General features: G+C 42.8%; 2 protein-coding genes across 2 annotated transcripts in view; one reads left to right on the top strand and one right to left on the bottom strand.

The window, feature by feature from the left end:
• ARSB (arylsulfatase B) overlaps positions 1-22,227 on the top strand; it is a 164,157-nt gene that overhangs the window by 110,228 nt on the left and 31,702 nt on the right. The gene's annotated exons all lie outside the window — the stretch shown is intronic.
• LOC106974787 (small integral membrane protein 3-like) lies at positions 8,888-9,175 on the bottom strand. Its single transcript, XM_053202622.1, has one exon. The coding sequence runs from the start codon at positions 9,173-9,175 to the stop codon at positions 8,888-8,890; it is 288 nt and encodes a 95-aa protein (XP_053058597.1).

Below are 22,227 nucleotides of genomic sequence, written 5' to 3'. Positions count from 1 at the left end.
AGCTGACTTACGGAAAGCCCGGAAACATCCACAGTGCTAGGGAGCAGCCATGATTCCAAGTCAGGGCCTGAGCTCCTGCAGGTGCGAGCCCAGCTCTATGTGCTTGTGAGGAGCTCCACACTCCCTTAGGTTCCAGCCATAGTGCCCCAGACCACGAGGGGAAATAATTCAAAGGCATTCATTTGCCTGAGAGAGAATATATACACCCATCCTACAGGCACCAGGCTTGACATGGGCTGTTCTGAAGTTAATGAGCCCACCCCGTCTGAGACCACCAGCTCACCTGGGAAGTCAGACGTGGCTTCCCGCGCATCCTTAGAATTCTCACCTACATCTGGTCGCGCAGTGTATACCTATATACCTGACAGACGTGCACACACATAAAGCCCTCAGATTCTTCTGGTAGAAGCTTGATCGTAGATGAAGGGCACTGACAGATGTTAGCGTTTTCCACACCACCAAAGGCCAAGTCTTCAAAGTGATTCCATACAGCTTTATTACTATTTCATTTAAAAGGCCTCCTTTCTTTAAAGGTTATAATGAGATGTTATTTCTGCTCTTGATTACAGAGTGCAAGAACAGTCTTTCCCTCCCTCCCTCTCACACACTCATTTTCTGTGGTAAAATTGGCAAATCTATACTTGAGTTCTAAGAGTTGTCCAGGTTTGCCTGCCTCGAGCTGCTCCCCATGTCCTCCTTGGAGCAACCTTCAGTCCCTTTCTGAGATTATTTATTTAGCAGGTGTGACGAGCTAGGTACTGATGTACACACTGAAGGTCAGTTAGACTTTAAGTTTTGTTAGAAGCTGGTCTGGGAGAGGCCGTGGACACAGCTTCCGACTTCCCTGCTTGACGGCTGTCGGTGGTCCCCCACTGCCCACAGCCACGCGCAGACTCCTCAGCCTGCGGGCTGCAACCTCCATCATTCAGCTGACGTGACCCCTCAGGACCGTTGCCCTGTCCGCCTTCAGCCACTGTCGTCTTCCTGTGTTTTTCTGATGCTCCTCTAGGGACTAGTTCACATCCCTTCTCCTCCATGAAACTCTGTCTGACCCCTCCACACCTGAGTCCCTCGAGCTTCTCTGGAGCACCCTAGGACACTGAGCTCTCGCTCCCTCATCCCAGTTATTTGTATGTGTGTCTTTTCCCCAACCAGAGCCGTAAGTTCCAAGGAGGACAAGATTTCACCTATAGCTCTCTCAGTCCGTTTTGTTGTGGAGATTTGTACACACTGAAACAATGCGTGCTAAGAAATTAACCAGTGAAGTTGATTATCACTCATTCATTTAAATAGAATAAATCTAGCAAGAGCAATAATATCATATGTTATTATCAAAGCACTTTCATTCTTCCTGGCGTATTTGCGAAGTGGCAATCCAGAAGCAACCTTCTGCCTTTCAGGCTGAAATGTGATACTGAGCAGAGGAAGAAAAGTTAGGTGGGCTGCATGAGGCCCACCACCTCTCCCTTAGGAGAGTGTTCATCATTGCATAGCATACCAGAAATTAGAAGGCATTCAGTTCGCCCACCCTCTTTATAACTAGGAAGGAGACGCTGAGTCATTGGTCACACAGAGCGGATAAGTAACAGACCTGAAATGCACAGCGTTCCAGGTTCAGGCCTCACACGACAGTCACGTCCTACTCATTTCAGGAGTCTCTTTGTTTCTGTTTTGCACGGGATTTGGGGCAAAAGGATGCCCAGATCTGTGTTACAGTCATCTTACTCAAATAACAGCATGTCAGTGGAACATTACACACACACGTGTGGCTAGAAAAATGGACATAACTGTGACACTAGTCTTGCACTTTCATGTACAACCAGCCTGTGTGCATGACACCAGCTTCTGTTTGTAAAGCTAGTTATGTAAGTGCTGCAGGGCCTTGTAGTAATTACACTGCAGGACGGTGGTGGGATGAGAGAGAGGGGTGTAGGGACAGGGCGTGTAGCCTACTGGAACACACAGAGGTCCGAGGTGTCCACAAGTCTGGGTTAGAATTCCAGCTTTGACTTAGTTCCCATAAGCCTGTGGATAAGTTCGTTGAGTTTCCCATTTCATCGCCTCTAAATTGAGGACAATTAAATCTGTGTCCTGTAAATATGTCTCGAAAACAGTTAATAGCAATTATATTCTGGCTGCTGGGATTGGGAGGGGGCATATGTGTACTTTTTTTAGATGTATTTCTCCAGTTTCAAATTCTAGTAATGAGCACATATAACTTCCATAATCAGGAATAAAGCCATAAAGATTTACTTTTCTAAACCAGTCAGGAGGGTTCTTGTGAGACTGTCCTATCTGGAAAGCTGCTGGGTCTTCAGTGAGTGGGAATTGGGGCCACACCAGTGTCCTTGACCCCCATGCCCACCTGTACCATGGCGGGGAAGCTGGTGTGTGACCCTTCTCCACCACCACCAGCCGTGAGCCCCTGACTGCCTCTGCTGGGATTCTTTCTGTCTGCTGAATATAGGAGCACATTTTGCAGCTTGACACAAAGTTGGCAAAATTTTGTGTCTTCTCTACACGCTACTATTTGTCTGTAGGGACTCATCAGATTTTCCTTGGTGTGGGTTGGTATATGCCCTCAGTCGCAGAGCCTAAACTCAGATGTCTTTGCTCCTTTTTAACTTTCAAAGACTTTTCTTCTGCCTCCTTCACTTTGGGGAGCATTAAAATGTGTTTGGATGCTGAAGGCAGTCCCACAAGCCTTGTATCCCATCCACCCCACTTCACACAGTGCATCTCAAGTAACATACATCAAACCTTTGCTGTTAACACTTGGTGCTGGCGTCCTGGCTTTCATCCTGAGAAAATAAATAAACCACACCAAACCCACAGCCCTTTAAAAACACTAATTAATCCTCACCACAGGCCTGGGCTACACAGTAATGGCAAATCCCACTGCCCCAATTTTATGTTTGGAGAAATCAGAGTAAGCAACTTTTTTTAAGGGTTCCCAGGGCTGGATAACAGAAGCTGACTTGAAGGGTTAGGGCTGGCCCTGCCTCCTGGGGAAGGGCATGTGGCCAGGGCCAGCTGCCCCGCTGAATTCCCTCCTGCACAACACCATGTGGTTACTTGCCCAGAACTCTATTTACACATCAGCCTTTATTTTTTCCCCCGGGGTTACAATGATGCCAAATCCTCTCATTTCCAACTGACCACTTATTTATTTGCTTACTTTTCTTTAATTCTGGTAGCGCCTAGAAATTTTACTTACGGCTTCCAAGAGTAGCTGGATCAAAAGGGTTGATCAAAAGGGCTAGGCTGATCTTGACACCCCACACAAAATAGACGACCCTTCACATAGTCCTTTTCAGATACGGCAGCTCTGCCCCCCACCCTCCACACTGAAACCTACTCAGTACCCAGGTCTGTTCAAGATTTGAGGATGTCCGGGGGAACCTGGGTGGCTCCCTTTGTTAAGTATCCGGCTTCAGCTCAGGTCATGATCTCACGGTGCATGAGTTCGAGCCCCGTGTCGGGCTCTGTGCTGACAGCTCAAAGCCCGGAGCCTGCTTTGGATTCTGTCTCTCTCTGTCTCTCTCTCTCTCCCTCTCTCTCTTTCTGCCCCTCCCCCTCTGGCACTTTCTCTCCCTCTCTCTCTGTCTCAAAAATGAATAAGTATAAAATAGTTTTTTTAAATAAACACTAAAAATATATACTTTTTTAAAATTTGAGGACGCCCTCTTTTCTCTCCCCGTCTAGACCTGACATCTTCCTACCTCACTTCCCCAGTCTTACAATCTGTAAGGTAAATGCATATGCCTTTCTTCAAACCATGAAAGTTTGGAAAACCAAAACCTCACTAAATTTTGTGGGACATATCCAATGGACTTCAAGTGTAGTAAGTCCCTTTTCTAAATATTTACTAATCTGGTCTCTTTTTCATCTTTTGGTTAATATTCTCATGAGACATCTTTGTCAACCTTTTTACTTTCAATCTCTCTGAATTTTAAGTGTTTTAAGTATGTTCTTTTCTAAGGAGCATGCACCTATTTTCTTTTCTTTAATCCAGTCTAACAAACTTCAGCCCTGTTTGAGTATATGAGAGTTTCAGTTACTCTACTTTCTTACCAACACTTAACATTGGCAGTCTTTTTAATTTTAGCCATGCTATCAGGTATGCAGTGATATGTCATTGTGGTTTTATTTTGTATTTGTTAAATCCTTGAAAACCATTGCTGCTTGTATTTTGTCCACTTTTCTAGGCGTTGATGATAGAAAGGTAAACCCAGCCCTTACCACTTGCTAAGTAGCATTCCTCACCTTGTAATTTTCAAAGTTAATTTCTTAACATATACCTAAGGCATTTGAAGAGTTTTTCTTTTAAAAATAAACTTATAGGGGTGCCTGGGTGGCTCAGTCGATTAAGTATCCAACTCTTGATCTCAGCTCAGGTCATGATCTCATGGTTGGTAATTTCAAGCCCTGCATTGGGCTACATTCTGGCAGTATGGAGCCTGCTTGGGATTCTCTCTCTCCCTCTCTCTCTGCCCTTCGTCCCTCTGCCCACCTCTCTCTCTCTAAATAAATAAATAAACATAAACAAACAAACTTATATAGTTTGTTTTGCTGTTTTTGGAAGGAAGGTCTGTTGAGATTTCTTGTTCACCATACTGCCAGAAATGAGTGTTTAATTTAGTTAATCCCTATTTTCACCATCATGTATTAAATTACTCATTCTTGCTCACTGTCTTAGTCTTAGTTCACAAAAAGTAAAGCATGAGACAAAGACTTGAATTTAGTTGGTTTACTTGGGAAATAATCCCAGGGTGCAGGAGTGAAGAACAGATTTAATTGTATATAAATTACATTTAGGCTTCAGTACTTTACTTCCTTTTACTATAACTAATTTCATCTTGAGATACAAATTTTTACTTTGATTCTTTTTTGTTTGTTTCGTACATCTTTGAGTTATCTTCTTTTCATGGAAATTTCATGAGTAATATGCTTTCTGAAGCCTTGCATATTTGAGAATATGGCTTTCTGTTATTATTGCCCATAATGACAACTTTGTTGGGTAAATATTCGCGTGGTCATTTTTTTTTTCCTTCAAAATTCTGTAGACATTACTCCTGGTCTCTGACATCTATTGTTGCAGAAAAGTAATCTCCGTATAGCCTGATACTTACTTTGGAGGTATCCAGTTTTTCTTTTCTTGACTAGATAATTATAGTGTTCTGTCTTTGGCATTGATAGTTAGAAAATAGATATAGATACAGATATCTAGATATCTATATGTCACCAGTATTTTGGATTTTATTTCATCAGTTTTTCTTGGTAGAGAGTGAGCACTGCACAATTCAAGATTTTTCATTCCAGGAAAGATTTAATCTGACAGATGTTGGGATTTTTATCTCTGTTGAATTTACTCCTGTCTTTTGGGCAGTAGCACCACTTACATGTATGTTAGATATCCTTTGTCCTTCATACGTTTCTTCTTAATCATTTTTATATCTTTGCCATCTTCCCCCCACATTTCAGGATGAGTTCCCCTTCACTGATCTTTATTTTTATTTATTTATTTATTTATTTTTTACAGATCTCATTCTGTGTCCCTTTAATGCTTCCAGTGGCATTTCAAAAGTAATACGGCAAATATTTTCCTCACTGCCTTTCTATAGGCTTTCCAGCTCTTTTCATTAAAAAAAAAAGTCAGTTTTATCATTGTATCTCTTGTCTCTTTTGTAGATTTAATATTTCATTGATTGTATTAAGTACATGAAGTTGAGGTCGACAGTTGATTCTTTTTCTTCAGTAAATAGTTCTTAAGTATGTAGTCCCTATACCTCTACAGTGATATGTTCATCTCTTTTTATGTTGTGAAATATTTTCATATTTAGGTGTATTTTATTATGTTCCATGTCCATAATATTTTATTACTGAGTGTAAATTAGGTGGGTTTTGCTAATAATTGCCTATATTAATTATCTTTGTGTTCCACCTTTCATGCCATTAGAATCATTTCAAATATAAAAGCAGGAGGACTCATTTAGAAAAGATATGTAGAACCAGTTCAGTGATCTAATGGCCAGTGGATAAGGAAGAGTGGTCCAATGCAGTGGGCTCTCCTCATAAGGGAAAATAGTGTCTAGATGGTTTCTTTGTATCTGACGGAGCCATTGATCGGGAGCCAATTTTATGGTCCTTGTGCAGTCAGCTGGATTCTGTTCCAGGTATGCAAGTGACTATGGCCATTTCCTGTCCTGGTGCTTTTGTACCCTGTATTAGGATGGATCCTCCTGTGTGCAGCCTTTTTGTCTAGTGTGCTAGAGATGCCCTTGGACTTCCTGGCGTGGGTGACTCCTAATCTTTTATTTATTTGTTTATTTATTTTAATATTAGAAGAGAAAGCACATGCATGAGGGGCAGAGGGAGAGAGAGAGAATCTTAAGCAGGCTCCATGCTCAGTATGGGGCCCGATGCAGGACTGGATCCCACAGACCTGGATCATGACCTGAGCCAAAATCAAGAGTCAGATGCTCAACTGACTGAGCCACCCAGGTGCCTGGGGTGACTCCTAATCCTCTTGACGCGCAGTAGTCAAAGAGGTTCTCGCCCGAAGGCTTCCTTTCTGTTCTGTCCTGCCCTGATTTCCAAATTATGAATGTTTGTGAAAGTCTGTTAGCAGATCTCTTATTTATTTCTTGGCACCCATACTATTTTCTCAGGAAAGGAGTTTTTAGCTCTAGCTTCTCCCTTTAAAATGTCAGGGGCGTTCCATACCTGCGCTTATTAGTTGCCCTCTCGCCTAAATAAGCAGTTTTAAAGAGGTTAAATACATGATACAGTAAAGGAGTTGAGAGCAATCACATGGAGAGATATAGAGAAGAAACTAATGTTGACAATGCACTGTATTCTAGCCACTGTCTAAGCAAACTCCCACCACTGACACTTAGCCCCTGCCTGCATTACTTTCTTTAGAGCACATATCACCATCTGTCATAATTATATTCTAAATATTTGTTTATCATCTTCCACTCCCATTAAAATAGAAGCTCCACAAGGGCAGACACTTTTGTCTTTTGTATTCATTACTGTACCCAAGTATCTAGAACATGGCATGACAAAAAGCAGTTGTTGAGTGTATGTCCTGTTTTTTTTGTGTTTTTTTTTTTTTTTGGATGTTTATTTATTTTTGAGAGATTGAGCAGGAGAGGGGCTGAGAGAGGAGGGGACAGAGGATCTGAGGCAGGCTCTGTGCTGACAGCAGAGAGCCCAACACAGGACTTGAACTCACAAAACATGAGATCATAACCTGAGCCGAAGTCAGATCCTCAACCAACTGAGCCACCCAGGCACCCCAAATATATGTCCTTTATTTAAAGGAAAATGGGGGGTGCCTGGGTGGCTCAGTCGGTTGAGTGTCTGACTTTGGCTAAAGTCATTAGTTTGAACCCCACATCAGGCTCTGTGCTGACAGCTTGGAGCCTGGAGCCTGCTTCGGATTCTGTGTCTCCCTCTCTCTCTGCCTCTCCCCTGCTTCTCTCTCTCTCTCTCTCTCTCATCTCAAAAATAAACATTAAAAAAATGAAAGGAAAATGAAAAAAATGAAAGACTCGGGAAGGCCTTTACCAGATATTTTTTTAATATTTATTTATTTTGAGAGAGAGAGAGTGTGCATGCACATGTGGGAGGGGCAGAGAGAAGAGAGAGAGAATCCCAAGCAGGTTCTGCACTGTCAGCACAGAGCCCAACAAGGGGCTCAATCCCATGAACCATGAGGTCATGACGTGAGTCAAGACCAAGAGTCAGCCACTTAACAGACTGAGCCACCCAGGGGCCCTAACACATCTTTTCAAAAGAGATCAGACAGATGTCAGAGGTACTTAATTTGTTTGTTTTCTCATTCTAGCACTTTATTGGAAATTGGCTGTGTACATAAATGAAATCAGACCAAAGTAAAAGCATTACTTGAACACAATATTCTGATGTCTGTGCTGTTACATAATTTAATAAGTCCCAAGATGTTTCTGATTTTGGTCAAAAGCTTGAGCAGTCCAGAAATCTCTCTCTATAAATATAGATCATAGCATCTAAACAACCATCATTGTTTTAAGTTAGTTCCAAAACCCCCTGGAACATCTCTTAAAATCTGTAGCTTAGATTGGCTGCAGTGCTGGTGGGAGGGAATGAAGGACGTGCACTTTATACCACAGAGCTGATATAGCAGGTACTGGGGTGGGGGGACAGAGCTCCTCAAGTGTGGGGCACACAAGGGGGTGGGGGCTGGAGATCGTGAAAGCTGGCCAGGGAACTCAGCCACCGTGTGTTTTCCCACATTGCTCAACTATCAAAGCGATGAGACTCCAATGCAGAAAGAAGCCCATCACCCCAGGTCCCTTGCGTGGCCAAGAAGTGGCAGAGCCCTCCTCCTGATTGTAGACATTCTGGCACAGAGGTCCTGGGAAGTTCTACCCATCTCCCTCCCCTGCCATGGGTAATTCCCTCCAAATTACATAACGTGAGGGAGGGGCACCACAAAGAAAATAACTCTGAGCCCAAGTGATGCTGGCCCCTTGGAATGAGGATAGGGTGCCTTTGCTTGGTTTGACCACAGGGGCGCTGGCAAAGGCTGCTCTGCCCCCAGTGTCTCCCTCACCACCTTGAAGTCCACCATCAGTAATTAGGTTGTTTGGCTCTTCAAAGCTTCTCAGCATTCAGCAGTAACACCTGTGTATCTGCGGTGGGTTTGCTGCTCACAGTCGCAAACAGCTTTAACCTCCACCAAACCATTGGTTCTTACAACCCCATGAGGCAGGAGAGGCAGAGATCATGATCCCCATTTAAAAGGAACCCGGAACCCACAGAATTAGGTCCCTTGACTGAACTCACACAGCCGGCCAGTGGCAAAATCCAAACAAGAGCTCAGATCTCCTCTCACGTGTCAAGCTCCCGAGTCCACACGGCAAAACCCGTCCGTCGCTTTTCTGAGAAGGAAGAGGCTGGGGGAGGGGACACCACCCACATCCCTCACTGCCCCTCTTGGGAGATTCTCAGTCCCATTGAGGACAGAATAAGTTTGCATGTGACAGATAATGATTGCAGTGACCAGGCACAGCAATAAGGAGGTCATGATGACCATGATGGCCAGGATGATGAGGACAATGACCCAGATAGCCAGGATGTGCTTGGGGAGCACAGCCTCCATGGGGACCTGGCTGACGGCATCCATGCTACTTCACTCTGAAATGCGTCCTCCAGAATCCTTTCCTGCTGTAGTCTACACACGTGAAAGTCTAGCCGATGCGTTTGGGCTGAGGGGCCGGCACTCAGAGCTCTGCTTTGCGGTGTACGTAGTTTAAGATCCATAACAAGCGGCTTCACCAAGTGAGGGTAATAACACCTGTCCAGAGGTACTTGATTTGCAATAGCTAATGTTTGTTCGTAAAGCAAGATGTAAAAAACTTAGATTTGGTTTACTTGATGGCTAGTTTAAGAGACTCAAGGGTGCTCGAGTCCAACATGAGTATAAATTTACAGTGACTTATCAGGAAGTCATGATTATTTTGGCAACTTATAAAAATTCATTTCACAGCCTTTCTTTGATAGCATTTTGCAAAAATTTCTTCCATAATTTCTTCCAAAAAATTCTGTACTTACCTCATTTTTAACTCCTTTCTCAAAAGTGAAAATAAGAATAAAAGAGGAAAGAGAGAAACTCAACTCGGGTATCACTCTCGCTTATAATATTTTGCCTGAGATATAAGAGTTATTGGTTATATATCTATTTCATTTAAAGAAAGCTGAGAGTTGGGTTTGGGTTACTTCTTGGACAAGCTGGAATATAGTACTTGATTTCTAACTATTAACAACTAACGTTTAAACATTTTAATGTTAGAAACTGAAAAAAAAAAGAAAAATCCACACTGTTCCCTTCTTCTAATTTTAACTATTTTCAAAGGCATATGAGGTTATTTTTTTCTTGATCTTTCCATGCATTATAAAGAGTAGCATTTTATCCTGCATTGAGCTGAAATGATTACACAATTCCTTTAAAATGAAAATGTTGACGGTGGAAACCAAATTTAAAAAGAATGGAAAGAGATACATGTAAATCACCAGACACTTGGAAGAGCACAGGCAAATCTAAGAACTACGTGCTTTTTATAATCTTACATTTTCCCCCCTAAAAATCACTTTCCAAACGGTTGACAGTTTGGCAGCTCCTAGGATGACATCAACTCTTCTGTTGTGCAGTAAACTGCTTTCTTTTAGATAACTTGATGGCACTTCATCAAGTTTGGTGATTGCGTTGAATTAAAAACCAACTGGGGTTGAGTTTAAATTCCCCTAACTGATAAACCAAACACATTCCTGACCTTAGGCCTGCTTTTGAGCACTCAGACTTACCTTGTCTGTAGGCTGCTTGACTTCTAGAAGAGAAGTAAGCGGGTGAGAGAAAACGCACGTTTTAAAGTCAATAATCAGTCAAAATAATCTGCCCAAATGCACTACATTATCAGTGCATTTCTCCAACCATTCAGATGCTTTCAGACCAATCATCCTCTTCTCTATCTTAACTTGACCCCAAATCAAGAGGATAATGACCTTGGCACTGTTTTCCACTTCAGAAAATCAAGGATGGTTACTTGAGCTATAGTCTCTCTCAGCAGTCAGGGGCAGATTCTCACCACCAGGAAGGTGGTGAGGAAAAGAAAATTCTAGAAATTAGCCTGTTAATGGGGAAGAAAAAAATCGGTCTGTGAACAGGGCTAACAGCTTTGCTGAATCTTCTAGGAACTTGCCTCTGATCACCAGGTGAAAATACTTGCATTGTAAAGTTCTGTCCCATCACCTCACTCTAAACCAGAGCTTCTAGACTTGACTAACTCTAGGGAACACCTAATTAAGCATTTCTGGCAAATTCCCAGGTGGTGCCAGTGCTGCTGGCTATCTGACCACACTTCACTTGGAGCAGCCAGCCCCCTATCAAGAAAGCGCTTTTACCCAATTTGGAGTCCAAGATTTATAATTGAAAATATTTGTATGAAGATGTAATTTAATACTAAGTAAATATTTTGTGAGATATGCAGTTGAAGACAGAGATAGAAGACGTTAACTTTCAGAACTGTTTTATAATTGCTAATATATTAATTATATAATCAATTATGTAATTAATGTATTACTTGTCATTAAAACTTTGTCATTTCCCCTGGAGCTCCTATTTAGACTATCTGGATACCATTTTACATGATCTTTCTCATCATCTAAATACCAAATTGTTTTCTGATCCTAAAGTAATCTGGTGTTTGATGAAAAAAATTCACAATATGTTCAGTCCAGCAAGGCATGGAGATTTTAGACCTCAGCTCAGTAGCTCAGTTCCCTTTTCCTTTTGTTCCTGATGTTCTCATTCTATCAACATTCAGGAAGAAAATCTGAACTTCCAAAAAATGGCAGTGAACTTAACATCTACCCCTCCCCTCACCTCCCGCCCAGGAAGTGGTTACCAAATCAGTAATAAGGTACTATTTCTACCTAAAGATGAGGTAGACTCTGAGACTCCAAGTTGGATTGAGTTCTGACACCTTTCAAGTACTTCTCAGATCTTGCAGAATATTGGGAATGGGTGTAGACAAACTAACAAGCTCCCAGAGAGAATAAGTAGACGAGCAAGGTGACTAAGGTTCTACTTCTGTGAAGAAGAAGGAGTCTTCCCCACGCTCATGCTCATGTAAATGGCAGAGAGGTTACTCTGGCGTGGGTGTTGACATCCATGCATCCGTCTGGCTGGGCAAAGCAGTAGCTGTGACACCTGTTGGTCAGTCACTGTATCTGAGAGACACAGAGCACCCTCACCTGGCATTCTTATGTGAGCTCACCTGGCATCCTGACTCAACAAGCTTGTTTTCTCTCCTCACCTTTCAAACATAAAGGCGTAAACATGTCTATAATGTCAGAGAATCTGAAAACTGAATCGCATGCACGAAGACAATGGGACAATCTGATGTTCCTAAAGTACTTCAAAGAAGATCTATTCCTTCTTTTTCTTCATGAATTGGGGCCTTTTTTTTAGAACATCCTCAAAGGACTCAGTGCAGTCTTTCTTTAAAGCATTTAGAGATCACAAACAAAACATCATATGTAATAGAAAAAAACCAAAGAACATAACATTTTATATTCAGTATCATCTCAATTATAAATTATAGGCATATTAAACATAGGATTAGAATCATCCATTCTAATGGTCCATTACCTTTGGAGAATGAGATTATGGATGATTTCTTATTTTCTTTTTAGTTCTGTTCAGCATAGGCCAGATTTTCTATAAGCTTGGATTACTTTTGCAATTAAAAATAGAAGAAGGAGGAAAAGAAGAAAAAAAAAGGGAAATAAAGCAACAGTATGATCAGGCTGGAAGTCTCTGAGCCTATACCCCTCCCACCAGTCTCTGTCCAGGGACTTAGGTCTGTAGTTAATTGTTTGATGTTTTTATGTGGTGTAGATCTGTCTACTGCCACAGTGACAGAAATAAATTACAGTGTCTTGGTAAAGACCAAACTCATCAATTTTTCCCAAATCTGTATTTGATTAATTCTGCAAAGGTCCAGGTCAAAGTTATTCCTCAAACCTTATTATTTCAATAAAGAAGCCCAAAGTTTCCAGGTTTGTCAGGAAATTCATTATCACCGTAAAATAGCAAAAGGTCACAAAATGTCTCCTTCCACAATCAAATAGCATATAAGAAAAATTTCTTTTTCTCAACAATTCATTACCCCAGCAGAACCAAGAGAAACTTCTGACATTTCAGATCCTTTTGCTTCAGGGGAAATAAATGTTCCATAGATCATGGAGAAAAATGACAAACAAATTAATGAAAAACAAATACACTCCTGCAGCATACTCAGCCATGCCAGACCAAACACAAGTCAAAGTGAGCTTTTATTCTCAGGTCTTTGCGACTCTGAAGAGTGACAGTTTCCATAATGGCATCAGCACTTCAGTTACAGAAAGCTGTACACACACCGAAGAAGAAGCACAAATTAAAGAAATATGCAGTGGAAAAACAGAAAGAGGAATTCTGTCATTTCATGCATATTTAACTGTAGTGGGAAAATCATTGCTGGCAAAGCAGTGTTGAAATTTTGAGCTAATACGTGGAAGCATTCTAGAAGTTATCCACCCCTCTCTTCATAATGCTTTATACAAAGTTGTAACTTGCCTGAATTTAGCTCAGTTTTCCCACATCCTAGAAATTCTTTCCTTTCATTCTGGCCACATTTCTCTTCCTCTCTAAACTTTGTCAGGGAGTAATTAACATGTACTTTCTCCGGATCTTCAGTTTCCATTCACTTACAGACTAATTTTCACAGCAAGTACATTTCCATTTTCTTAACAAACAAACAAACAAACAAACAAAAAAACAAACAGACAAAACCACACAAACAGTACAAATAAAGCCAAAATTCACTCTGACTCCCAGCCCTAGTCTGCTCCTTAGAGATGGCTGCCACTAATAGTTTTGTCCTTCCGGACACTGTAGTTGTACTTTCTTATATAATATGGAGTGTGTGTGTGTGTGTGTGTGTGTGTGTGTGTGTGTGTGTGTGTGTTTGTGTGTCTGTGGGTGAATGCATGTGTAAAATACTTCTTCCATATAAATGACGGCTTATTAACAACTTTTTTGTGACCTAAGTTTTCCACTCAATGATCTGACTTGCAGATCTTTCCCAGTCAGTACATATAGAGCAGTGGTTCTCAGCTGGGGGCACTTTTGCCCCTCACGGGACATTTGATAATTTCTGGAGACATTTTTGGTGGTCGCGGCCTGGGTGGTGGTGATGCTGCTGGTATCTTGTAGGCAGAGGCCAGGGTCAAGGATGCTGTTGCACGTCTTTTAGTGCACAAGACAGCCACCGCAAAGAACTGTCCACCCAAAATATCAGTAATGCTGAGGTCAAGGAACCCTCCTATGGAGCTACTTTATTCTGTATAGTATTCTGTGGTTTATTTCACATTGTTGTCATGCAACAATGTACATTTTGATGAATTTTTAAAAACGTTTCTTTGTGTCCATCATTGAGTGTTTCTTCCATTTACTTTTCACCCAACTGCAAACTACCCTCTTCCCCAAGCATCCCCGTAGGTTACTAGTGGCCTCCTAATTTCCACATCCCTTGGCTCCTTTTCAGAATAAGCTGGCTTGGCCTTTCCATGACACTTGCCAGTGCTCTTTGTCCCCTTCTCCTGGAAGTATTTAGCCCCCTGGCCCCAAGCCTCTACTCCTCTCTACATTTGCTGCCCCTTTTCAATCACTGGTGCCCGCCGAGCACCATGGCCAGAGCTCTTGCTGTCCTCCAGGCACCGTGCTAGGCATTGGGGCATGAGGATGAACTGGGTGTGGGTTGAGCTGTCGCAGGTCCCTGCCCTGGAGACCCTCTGGTTTAGAAGACAGGCACATCTGGGAGTTGTGCAAAGTGAGACATGCCCCAATCACGGTGTATGCAGAGCTTGCTGAGTGATTCAGTGAGCGAATAGCTAAAGTAGAAAAGATTTTAAAAGACTATAGAAAAACTCTTTCCTTCACGGTTCAGAATGTACTGCATATCTCATCTTCTTGCCTACTTCTCTCATAACATACATTTATAAAAATAAATCAAGGAAAATGCTTTCTTCACACCCCACCCTCCCCCAACTCTTCCTCTGCTTGGAAACAGCAACAGCATTGTTTCATTCTTGCTCTTTAGGGAGTATGCTCTGCCTTGGCCAAGGCAGACAAAAGATCAAATTAGAGAAGCAAGTCTGCTTGCTGCTGGCTGAGGGGTGGGAAGCAAGGCAGGCACTAACTCCTCTCCATCTGGGGCTTCCTTCTCCTCCCCCTTCTTATCAACCTCCTGGGTTGGAGGTCGCCAGGTCCCTGGAACAATGAATCTTAAGCCCCTGCCCCAAACCTGGCAGCAAAGGAAATCTCAACTCTAAGTCCAACTCGGTGCTCAGAGTGAACTCCTCAAACAAGTAATGAACGTCCACTGGGCAGGCCTGGGGAGATACAAAGATACCTGGTGTGACCCAAGCCGCCACAGAACTGGAGGGAGTTGGGGTGGTGGGTGGGGGGTACATATAAACAGCTAGTCAGTGCAAAGCACAAAGAATAAAGTTGGCCCTTAAATGAAGATTGAGCAAAGCTGCTTAAGGAGAAAGGTGGGAGGAGGGTGCAGGGGCAGGAGCTAGCCATGATAAGGGATCGAACAAAGCACTTGCAAATCATTTCCCGTCGCTCAGAAATAAGAGTGGTTTGGGGGTGCCTGGCTGGCTCAGTCAGTGGAGCGTGTGACTCTGGATCTTGGGGTTGAGTTCAAGCCCCACGTTGGGTGTAGAGAGGACTTAAAATCTTTAAAAAAAGAAAAAGGAAAAAGAGCAGTTTTGCTTGATGGATTCATTCAATTTAAGCAAGGTAAGTAGGACTTCTGAAAGGAGGGATGCTCAAGTTGTGCAGCCGTGGTTGTGCGTCAAAGATCTTAATTTGACTCATTTCCATTCAAGTCCATTTTGTGGGGGTCATGTTATCTGATTATTAAAGGCGCACCTGCTCATTGCTCCAGGGCTGTGTGTGGGTGCTTTGCATGGTCTGTATTTATAGTTCTCTACTTATGTTAAAGCTGGGTGGGGTCCTGGAGTTGAAAGGATTCAGTTCAAGCCCAGAGGACAGAAGGGAAGGGTTGGTGATGTGCAGGACTGGGGAGGGCAGCACAAACAGGGAGGTACGGAGCCGTTGGTCAAATGGGTCGGCAAACAAGGACACCAGTAGTAACCATTGCTACTATTTATTTCTGGTCTACCAGGGCCCTCCTTTGTCTCTCCAAGTAGAGAACTGATGCCACTGAGAGGCAGGTAGAAGACTGCTGTGGACATTCCTCAAGGGCTGCTGTATTCATCTATTGCTGTGTAGCAAATCACCACACACTTTACAACTTAATACGGCACCCCTCTATTATCTCACGGTTCTCAAGGTCAAAAGTCTGAGCAGGCTCTTGCGTAGGCTCTCACAAGGCGACCATCAAGCTGGCGGTCAGGCTTGGCTCTCCCCTGGCAGCTCCAGGGCGGCTCCGCTGCCAGGCTCAGCCAGGTTGTTGGCAGGACGCAGTGGCTTGTGCTTATACGACTGAGATTCCTGTTACCTCTGCAGAGAGAGAGGCTGTTCCAGAGGCTGTTCTCAGGCCCTTGCTCAGCGATCCCCTCCATCTCAAAGACAGCAAGAACCTTCCTCTTGTTGAAATCCTTCTATAATCTCCCTGACTTTTGTGCTCTGAGCCAGAGAAAACTGTTTTTAAAAGGCTCAGGATTAGGGTAGGCAGCCCAGATAATCTCCCTATCTTGAGGTCACTGATAGTGACCATTGTATCCACAGAGCCCCTTTTGCTGTGTAAGTCACATAATCACGGGAGTAACACCAAGGGACAAAGGGCATGGGTTTAGAATTCAGCTAACCCCAGTTGCACAAAGTGTGGTTCCGTTTGACCTTGAAAAGACACCTGGAGATCCAGGGCCCAGAAAACTGTGCTCAGAGCAGGGGTAGAGGAGGGGTAGGCAGGAGGGAGAGTGGCACAAGGAAGGGAAATGTTCTCAGGTAGCCAGACAGCGACTTTTGGAGGCATAATCAGAGGACTGTGCTGAAGAATTAAGCTCCTGTATCAGTTTTGTCAAGCTTCTTTGCAAGGTCCCATAAGCATTAGAATAATGAAGGGCACAGGGTCCCTGCCCTTTACCAATTCACAGTCTAATGAGATTATAAGGCACCTCCTAGACTGGAAATGTTGTCCTGATAAAAATGTATACCCTGAGACATCCACATATCTTCAGGAATATAATTGTATATATTTTAGGGACTGGCCTGATTACCTAGCACCTTTAGTTTTATATGTGATTTGTTGTTGTTGTTGTTGTTGTTGTTGTTGTTGTTGTTGTTGTTTGGTTTGGTTGTTTTTGTTGTAATCTTGGTTTGGCTTGCAGCTTTTTGTGTTCCTCTCTATATTCAACAAATACTTCCTGGGACTGATTAAATTCACAGTACTCCCCTATTCTTGTATCTAGGGCTCCTCAGTCTTTATAGTGCCTAAGAATCACCTGGGCACCATTTAAAAATGCAGCTTCCTGAGCCCTCCTTCCACACCCCTTGAGGATCTCTGAAGCTATCTTTCGATCAAACAATTTGGCAGTTCTAATGATACAGGGACCCTATTTTGAGGAAGGTTGCTATAGGGGCAGGAAGAGTATAACCCAGAGTTTCTTAGGTTTCTTCAAAGTTTCTTCAAAGAGCATATAAATGAATCAGGGAAATAAAATGTAGATCTATTTCACAAAAACTAATAATACACAACAGTGGATGCTGAAGAGCCACTGAGAACTAGAGAAAATAAAGAATAGGTGAGATATTACATAACGAGAGGACTATTCCTAAATAAAGTTCTCAGAAGATTTCAAAAGAGATTGGGTTTTAACTGGGCCTTAAAAGAGGGGCTAGGTCATTTCTGGTGGGGAGTATATTTGAGTCAGGCACGATGGCCTTATGCAGTGGCAGATAGCTCAACACCACTTAGGGGGACTGACTGGCTCGATATCTCTTCAGTGCTTCATCGAGGATCTGTCTTGAAGCACAACCTCATTCTTCTTCCTTATTAGGTTGCTTTTAAGAATATTTCATAAGAGATTGCACATGTACATAGAAAAAGAACTTAATCACAGTTGAAATGTATGCACGGAGTTATGTATAATTTCAGCCTGATTTGTTTAAGTGTCGATCATGCTGAAAACCTATATAGACTCCAAATGGAGATGGCATCCGGTTATTAAACTCAGATGCCAGCCCCTTTCATTAACAATGAACATTTTTGCTCTGTATCTTTTCCTTCAGAGGTGGTGGGCCTACAGACATCTCAGACAATGCTGCCAATCAGTGAAAGAGAGGAAGTGGTCACGAAATTCAATGTGAGAACACTCTATCAACCTTTTGCAATGGGGAGCCTTTGTTTATTCATATAACCCATATTGGGAGCTCTTTCTATTTAAAGGGATTACTATCTGAGTGATTTATTGGAGACTGTTTGATACTTGCATTTTATAATTCTTTTTCCTCACTCAAGTGGTTTTGAATAGATATCCCCTGCTTTCCAAAATTCCTGTTTCGCCGCTTCACTTTTACCAATGACGTACTTTAGTACCCGTTTTCAGTAGCCAGAAGAAGTCCGAAGAGGGTTTTCACTTTTACGAAGAAAGGTGAAAATCGAGAATAGCATTTGGCATTTGCTTTGCAGCGAGGTCTCCTACAGGCAGAACGCACCCTGGGCAGGGAGAGTGGGCCCACCAAGCTCCTTCCCCGGGAACCACACTCAGCACCTCAGCATCAGGTTGCCGCCTAGCTTTGAGCTGCGTCTGTGAGCATCTGTGCTTTATTGCGATTTATTCTGTGCATCATTAGCAAGATGTGTCCTAAGGTATCAGAAAAGCCTGAGACGTTATATTTTGAGCTTGGAACACTCAAAAAATTTTCCAGGTAAATGAGTGGTAATTACTTCTTCGATTTATGCTACTTCAGCTTGTGAAAGGTTTCACGGGATCGCTCTGCTTTTCAGTAGCAGGGGAAACCTGCATCAGAATGTGATGGCAGAAAATATATTCTACTTAGTGAAACCAGAAGAAGATAAACAGAACTCTCTCTTTTGCTGATACTCATAGTAAATACAAAATGAGAAACAGTAGAGATTCGTATGATACTGTATGATCCTATTATTGTAGAGTACAAATCACTGTTGTGGGGTTTTCTTAAGTGATAAATAAATGCCTGGGTGGCTTCAGGTAGAGGCTGTATCTAAAGGCTAATTTGCATAATTAAATAACACATAATTTTGTGTATTCCTGCAAGAGTAGAAAAAGTATTAGTGGAAATATGTTTACTTGTTTCTTCTAGGTACAGTCATAATTTATAAACTTACCACCATCATCAATTATTATTAAACTTATATGTGCCCTGGACAATCTTGAGCCCTCTAAGCTTCATCTAATGCTACATCTAATTGTGGGTGCTGGGCGTGTGCACCAGCATGTGTTTGAGCAGAATGTTCCTTTGACTTTGTTTCTGGAGAATGTGATAACCACTACACTAGGGAAACCGACTCTGACTTTGTTTCTGTAATACAACCATATCAAATATTTGGGGTTACTTTAATCATTTCTACCAAGTTGATCTTGACTGTTTTTTACCATTCCCTGTCTGTCTATTTATCTATCTATCTATCTATCTATGTGTATGGTTTTTGTTGTTGTTGTTGTTGTTGTTTTTAACATGTACATCAAGTTTGAAGTTTTCTTCAACTACTTTCCCAGCCTGGTTTCAGACCCGTTGCTCCATGAGGAGCTTGTCTACTCTCCTCTCCTCTCCACTGTGAATACTCTTCTCTTAACATTAGGGAGGCCTGCCCTGCAGGACACTGTGTTTCCCTCCTCAGCTCAGTGCCTGTTCTCTTATCTTTGCTTCACTTGTGCACTTCCCAGGACCTAGCAGACAGCCAAGCACTTGCGTACCACTCTGTTAATACTGTAAATACCCCACACCTTGAAGGGGGGACAGTCTTGGAGCACTTTCCTGTTTCCAAATTGATTTGCTTAGGGATTCCAATATGCAGCGCATATGCCTATGACCCTGGGATACTCTTTACTGCTTACAAGGATGTGGCACTTTTTCCAATCACTTAAACAGTCAAGTGGCTCTGCATTCGTATCTTCCAGGCAGCATTTGGCCAAAAATTCTGGATATGTAATCTCTGGTGCAGGATTAGTTCAGTTGGCAGATACCCTTCCAGTGTAAAAAAGAAAAGAGAAAAAGAAACCATGGATGAAATGTGAATATACTGGGGTTTTTTTTGTCTGCTCTAATAATTAGTGTTTTTCAGATATTCAGTGTCTGCTTTTGATATTGAGTTTTCAGAGACATTGTATGGTCAAGATTGCATATTCACCGCTTCACACAATATATAGTTTTTGAGATAACAATATAATTCCAAATGCTGATACACCCAGAAGAGAGTGTGCTTTCTCACCTCACACATCTGTTTTGCTTTATGCAGGAGAAATTTCACATGCCAGAATGGCTTTCAGTGGATAGAGGCAATCTGCTTTATGTTGAGCCTCTGCAGTTCACAGATGCAAATGTTTAGAAAGCAGTGAGGTTAACATGGTTATTTCTTCATCTGAAATGTCCCCAGTCACTGCTTTTGTCCTTTAAAAAAAAACAACAAAAAAACCTTTGTTATAAATCTATTGTGTGTAATCCTTATAGCCTTGCCTCATAATTCTCTTATCAGAACTAAATTAACTCTTCAGTGGCCTCCTAGGATGAATTTCAGGGTGCTCCCAGTTTATACTGCTAGTTTGATTGTGTCCTCTTGATAGAATTGATGTTCTCGGGGAGGAAGTGAGGGAAGCATTTTCACTACCCAGAACAGAATCCCACTGACCAAAAGAACAGCCCCCACCCCAAAAAAAGTTCCAGGCTATCAATGCGTGTCCTCAGTTATTTAATCAGCAAATATTACTGAGCATTGTTGTTTCACTCTGCTAGGAAATGTGGGCAAGGCAAGGATAATATACAGATGCTCACCTCAAAAGAGGTACAGTCTGGTTGGACAGATGCCATCTAAAATAATGTAGGTGGCAATGTGTAATACGTGTCAGATGGCACTTCCTTACTGTGCTCCTGCTGCTCCCACAAGGAGGTTTATCACCCTACAATTCCAGACATGTTTTTCGAGGTTGTTTTTTTCAACAATTATTTATTTTTGAGAGAGACAGAAAGAGAGCACAAGCAGGGGAGGGACAGAGAAAGACAGAGGGAGACACAGAATCCGAAGCAGGCTCCAGGCTCTGAGCTGTCAGCACAGAGCCCAACGCGGGGCTCAAACCACAAACCATGAGATCATGACCTGAGCCGAAGTCGGACGCTTAACCGACAGAGCCACCCCAGCACCCCTCAAGTTTGCAACTGAACCCAACACTTGAGGACCTGAATCTTATGCAGAGATTTCCCTCACTCTTCTTGTATTGCTAAGTTGTTATGCTGTGTGAAGCTGTCTGTGTGGGAAGAAGTTTATGCAAACAACACTATGTCAAAGGTTCAAGGCGTTTGAGAGCTTGGGAGAAGTCTAACCACAGTCATTTTCTGATACAACTGAACAGAGGAGTCGGCCAGTGAAAGTTCCCGAAACTCCCCAAGCACAGGAAGGCCAAGCGCAGGTCCTGATTGAAGAGGTTTAACTAATATAGTCCCCGGTAGCACTCACTGCGGCAGGAAGGCCTTGTGTTTTTCTGAAAACGTGTCCTAAATACACCCGCAAAGCTGTGTGCTAATTACAGTTTCGTGATTGAAGGTGCAGTTCTGTTGGTGTCTAGAATTAGAACAGCGTAGAGTGTCACGCAGAAAATGAGCTCACGTGGCAAAAACAGACAAAACCCTGCTGTCAGCAGAAATCTGGTCTGCTTTTCTGCTATGGAATGTGGGCTTCCAGACTCTCTAGACCGTCTCTTTCCAAAGCAAATGAGAAACAAGTAACTCACAGGCACCGGCTTCATTTTTCCGTTCAAAGCACGGAGTCTTCACTATGCTGCTTCAACCTGTGTTTGCACGACCGAGTTCTCCAGGAAGTACTTACACCAGTGGTACTAGAAGTTCATGAGATCAGAATGCCGGTTTGGGGTTTAAATGTAATCGCTTCCATTCCTATTTCCCCTCCTGTCCTGACTCCCTGCATGGCAGGCTCTGTCTGTGCTTGTCCCCAAAGGAGAAATGACAGTCCTACTCTGAGCACTTGAAGACAAGACAAATAAGCATTCGGCCTTGGCGGGAGATCTCAGGGGGTCAGTGAGGCATGAGGGTGACAGGGTGCTCGAGACGTGAATGGAGATTATAAGAGCTAAGTTTGCTAAGGATAAGCTAGGGAGCAGCGCCTTTTCTTCTGGGACAGCAGATGGGCCACTCTTTGCCACATCAAATGTCTGGTGGGGTGCTCACCATGCTGGGCCACCGGATCAAGGTTTGATGAAAAGGGTCCAAAGAAAGGCCCTTCTAATGCAGTCTATACCTTCTGCCAACATTCAGCTGCCTCTGATTCTTTTCTGAGACTGGGACTCCTGGGGACAGCTGAAATCAGTGGGCTAGGCAGGCAGGCAGCTTTGAGAAATGTGTCAATGGGATGGAGGTTAGGGCCAGGCCTGTAGGCCTGCTGTGGGGAGAGC

The sequence above is a fragment of the Acinonyx jubatus genome, chromosome A1 (assembly GCF_027475565.1).
Source record: "Acinonyx jubatus isolate Ajub_Pintada_27869175 chromosome A1, VMU_Ajub_asm_v1.0, whole genome shotgun sequence".
Lineage (NCBI taxonomy): Eukaryota > Metazoa > Chordata > Mammalia > Carnivora > Felidae > Acinonyx > Acinonyx jubatus.
This window is presented reverse-complemented; position numbering and strand designations above follow the sequence as displayed.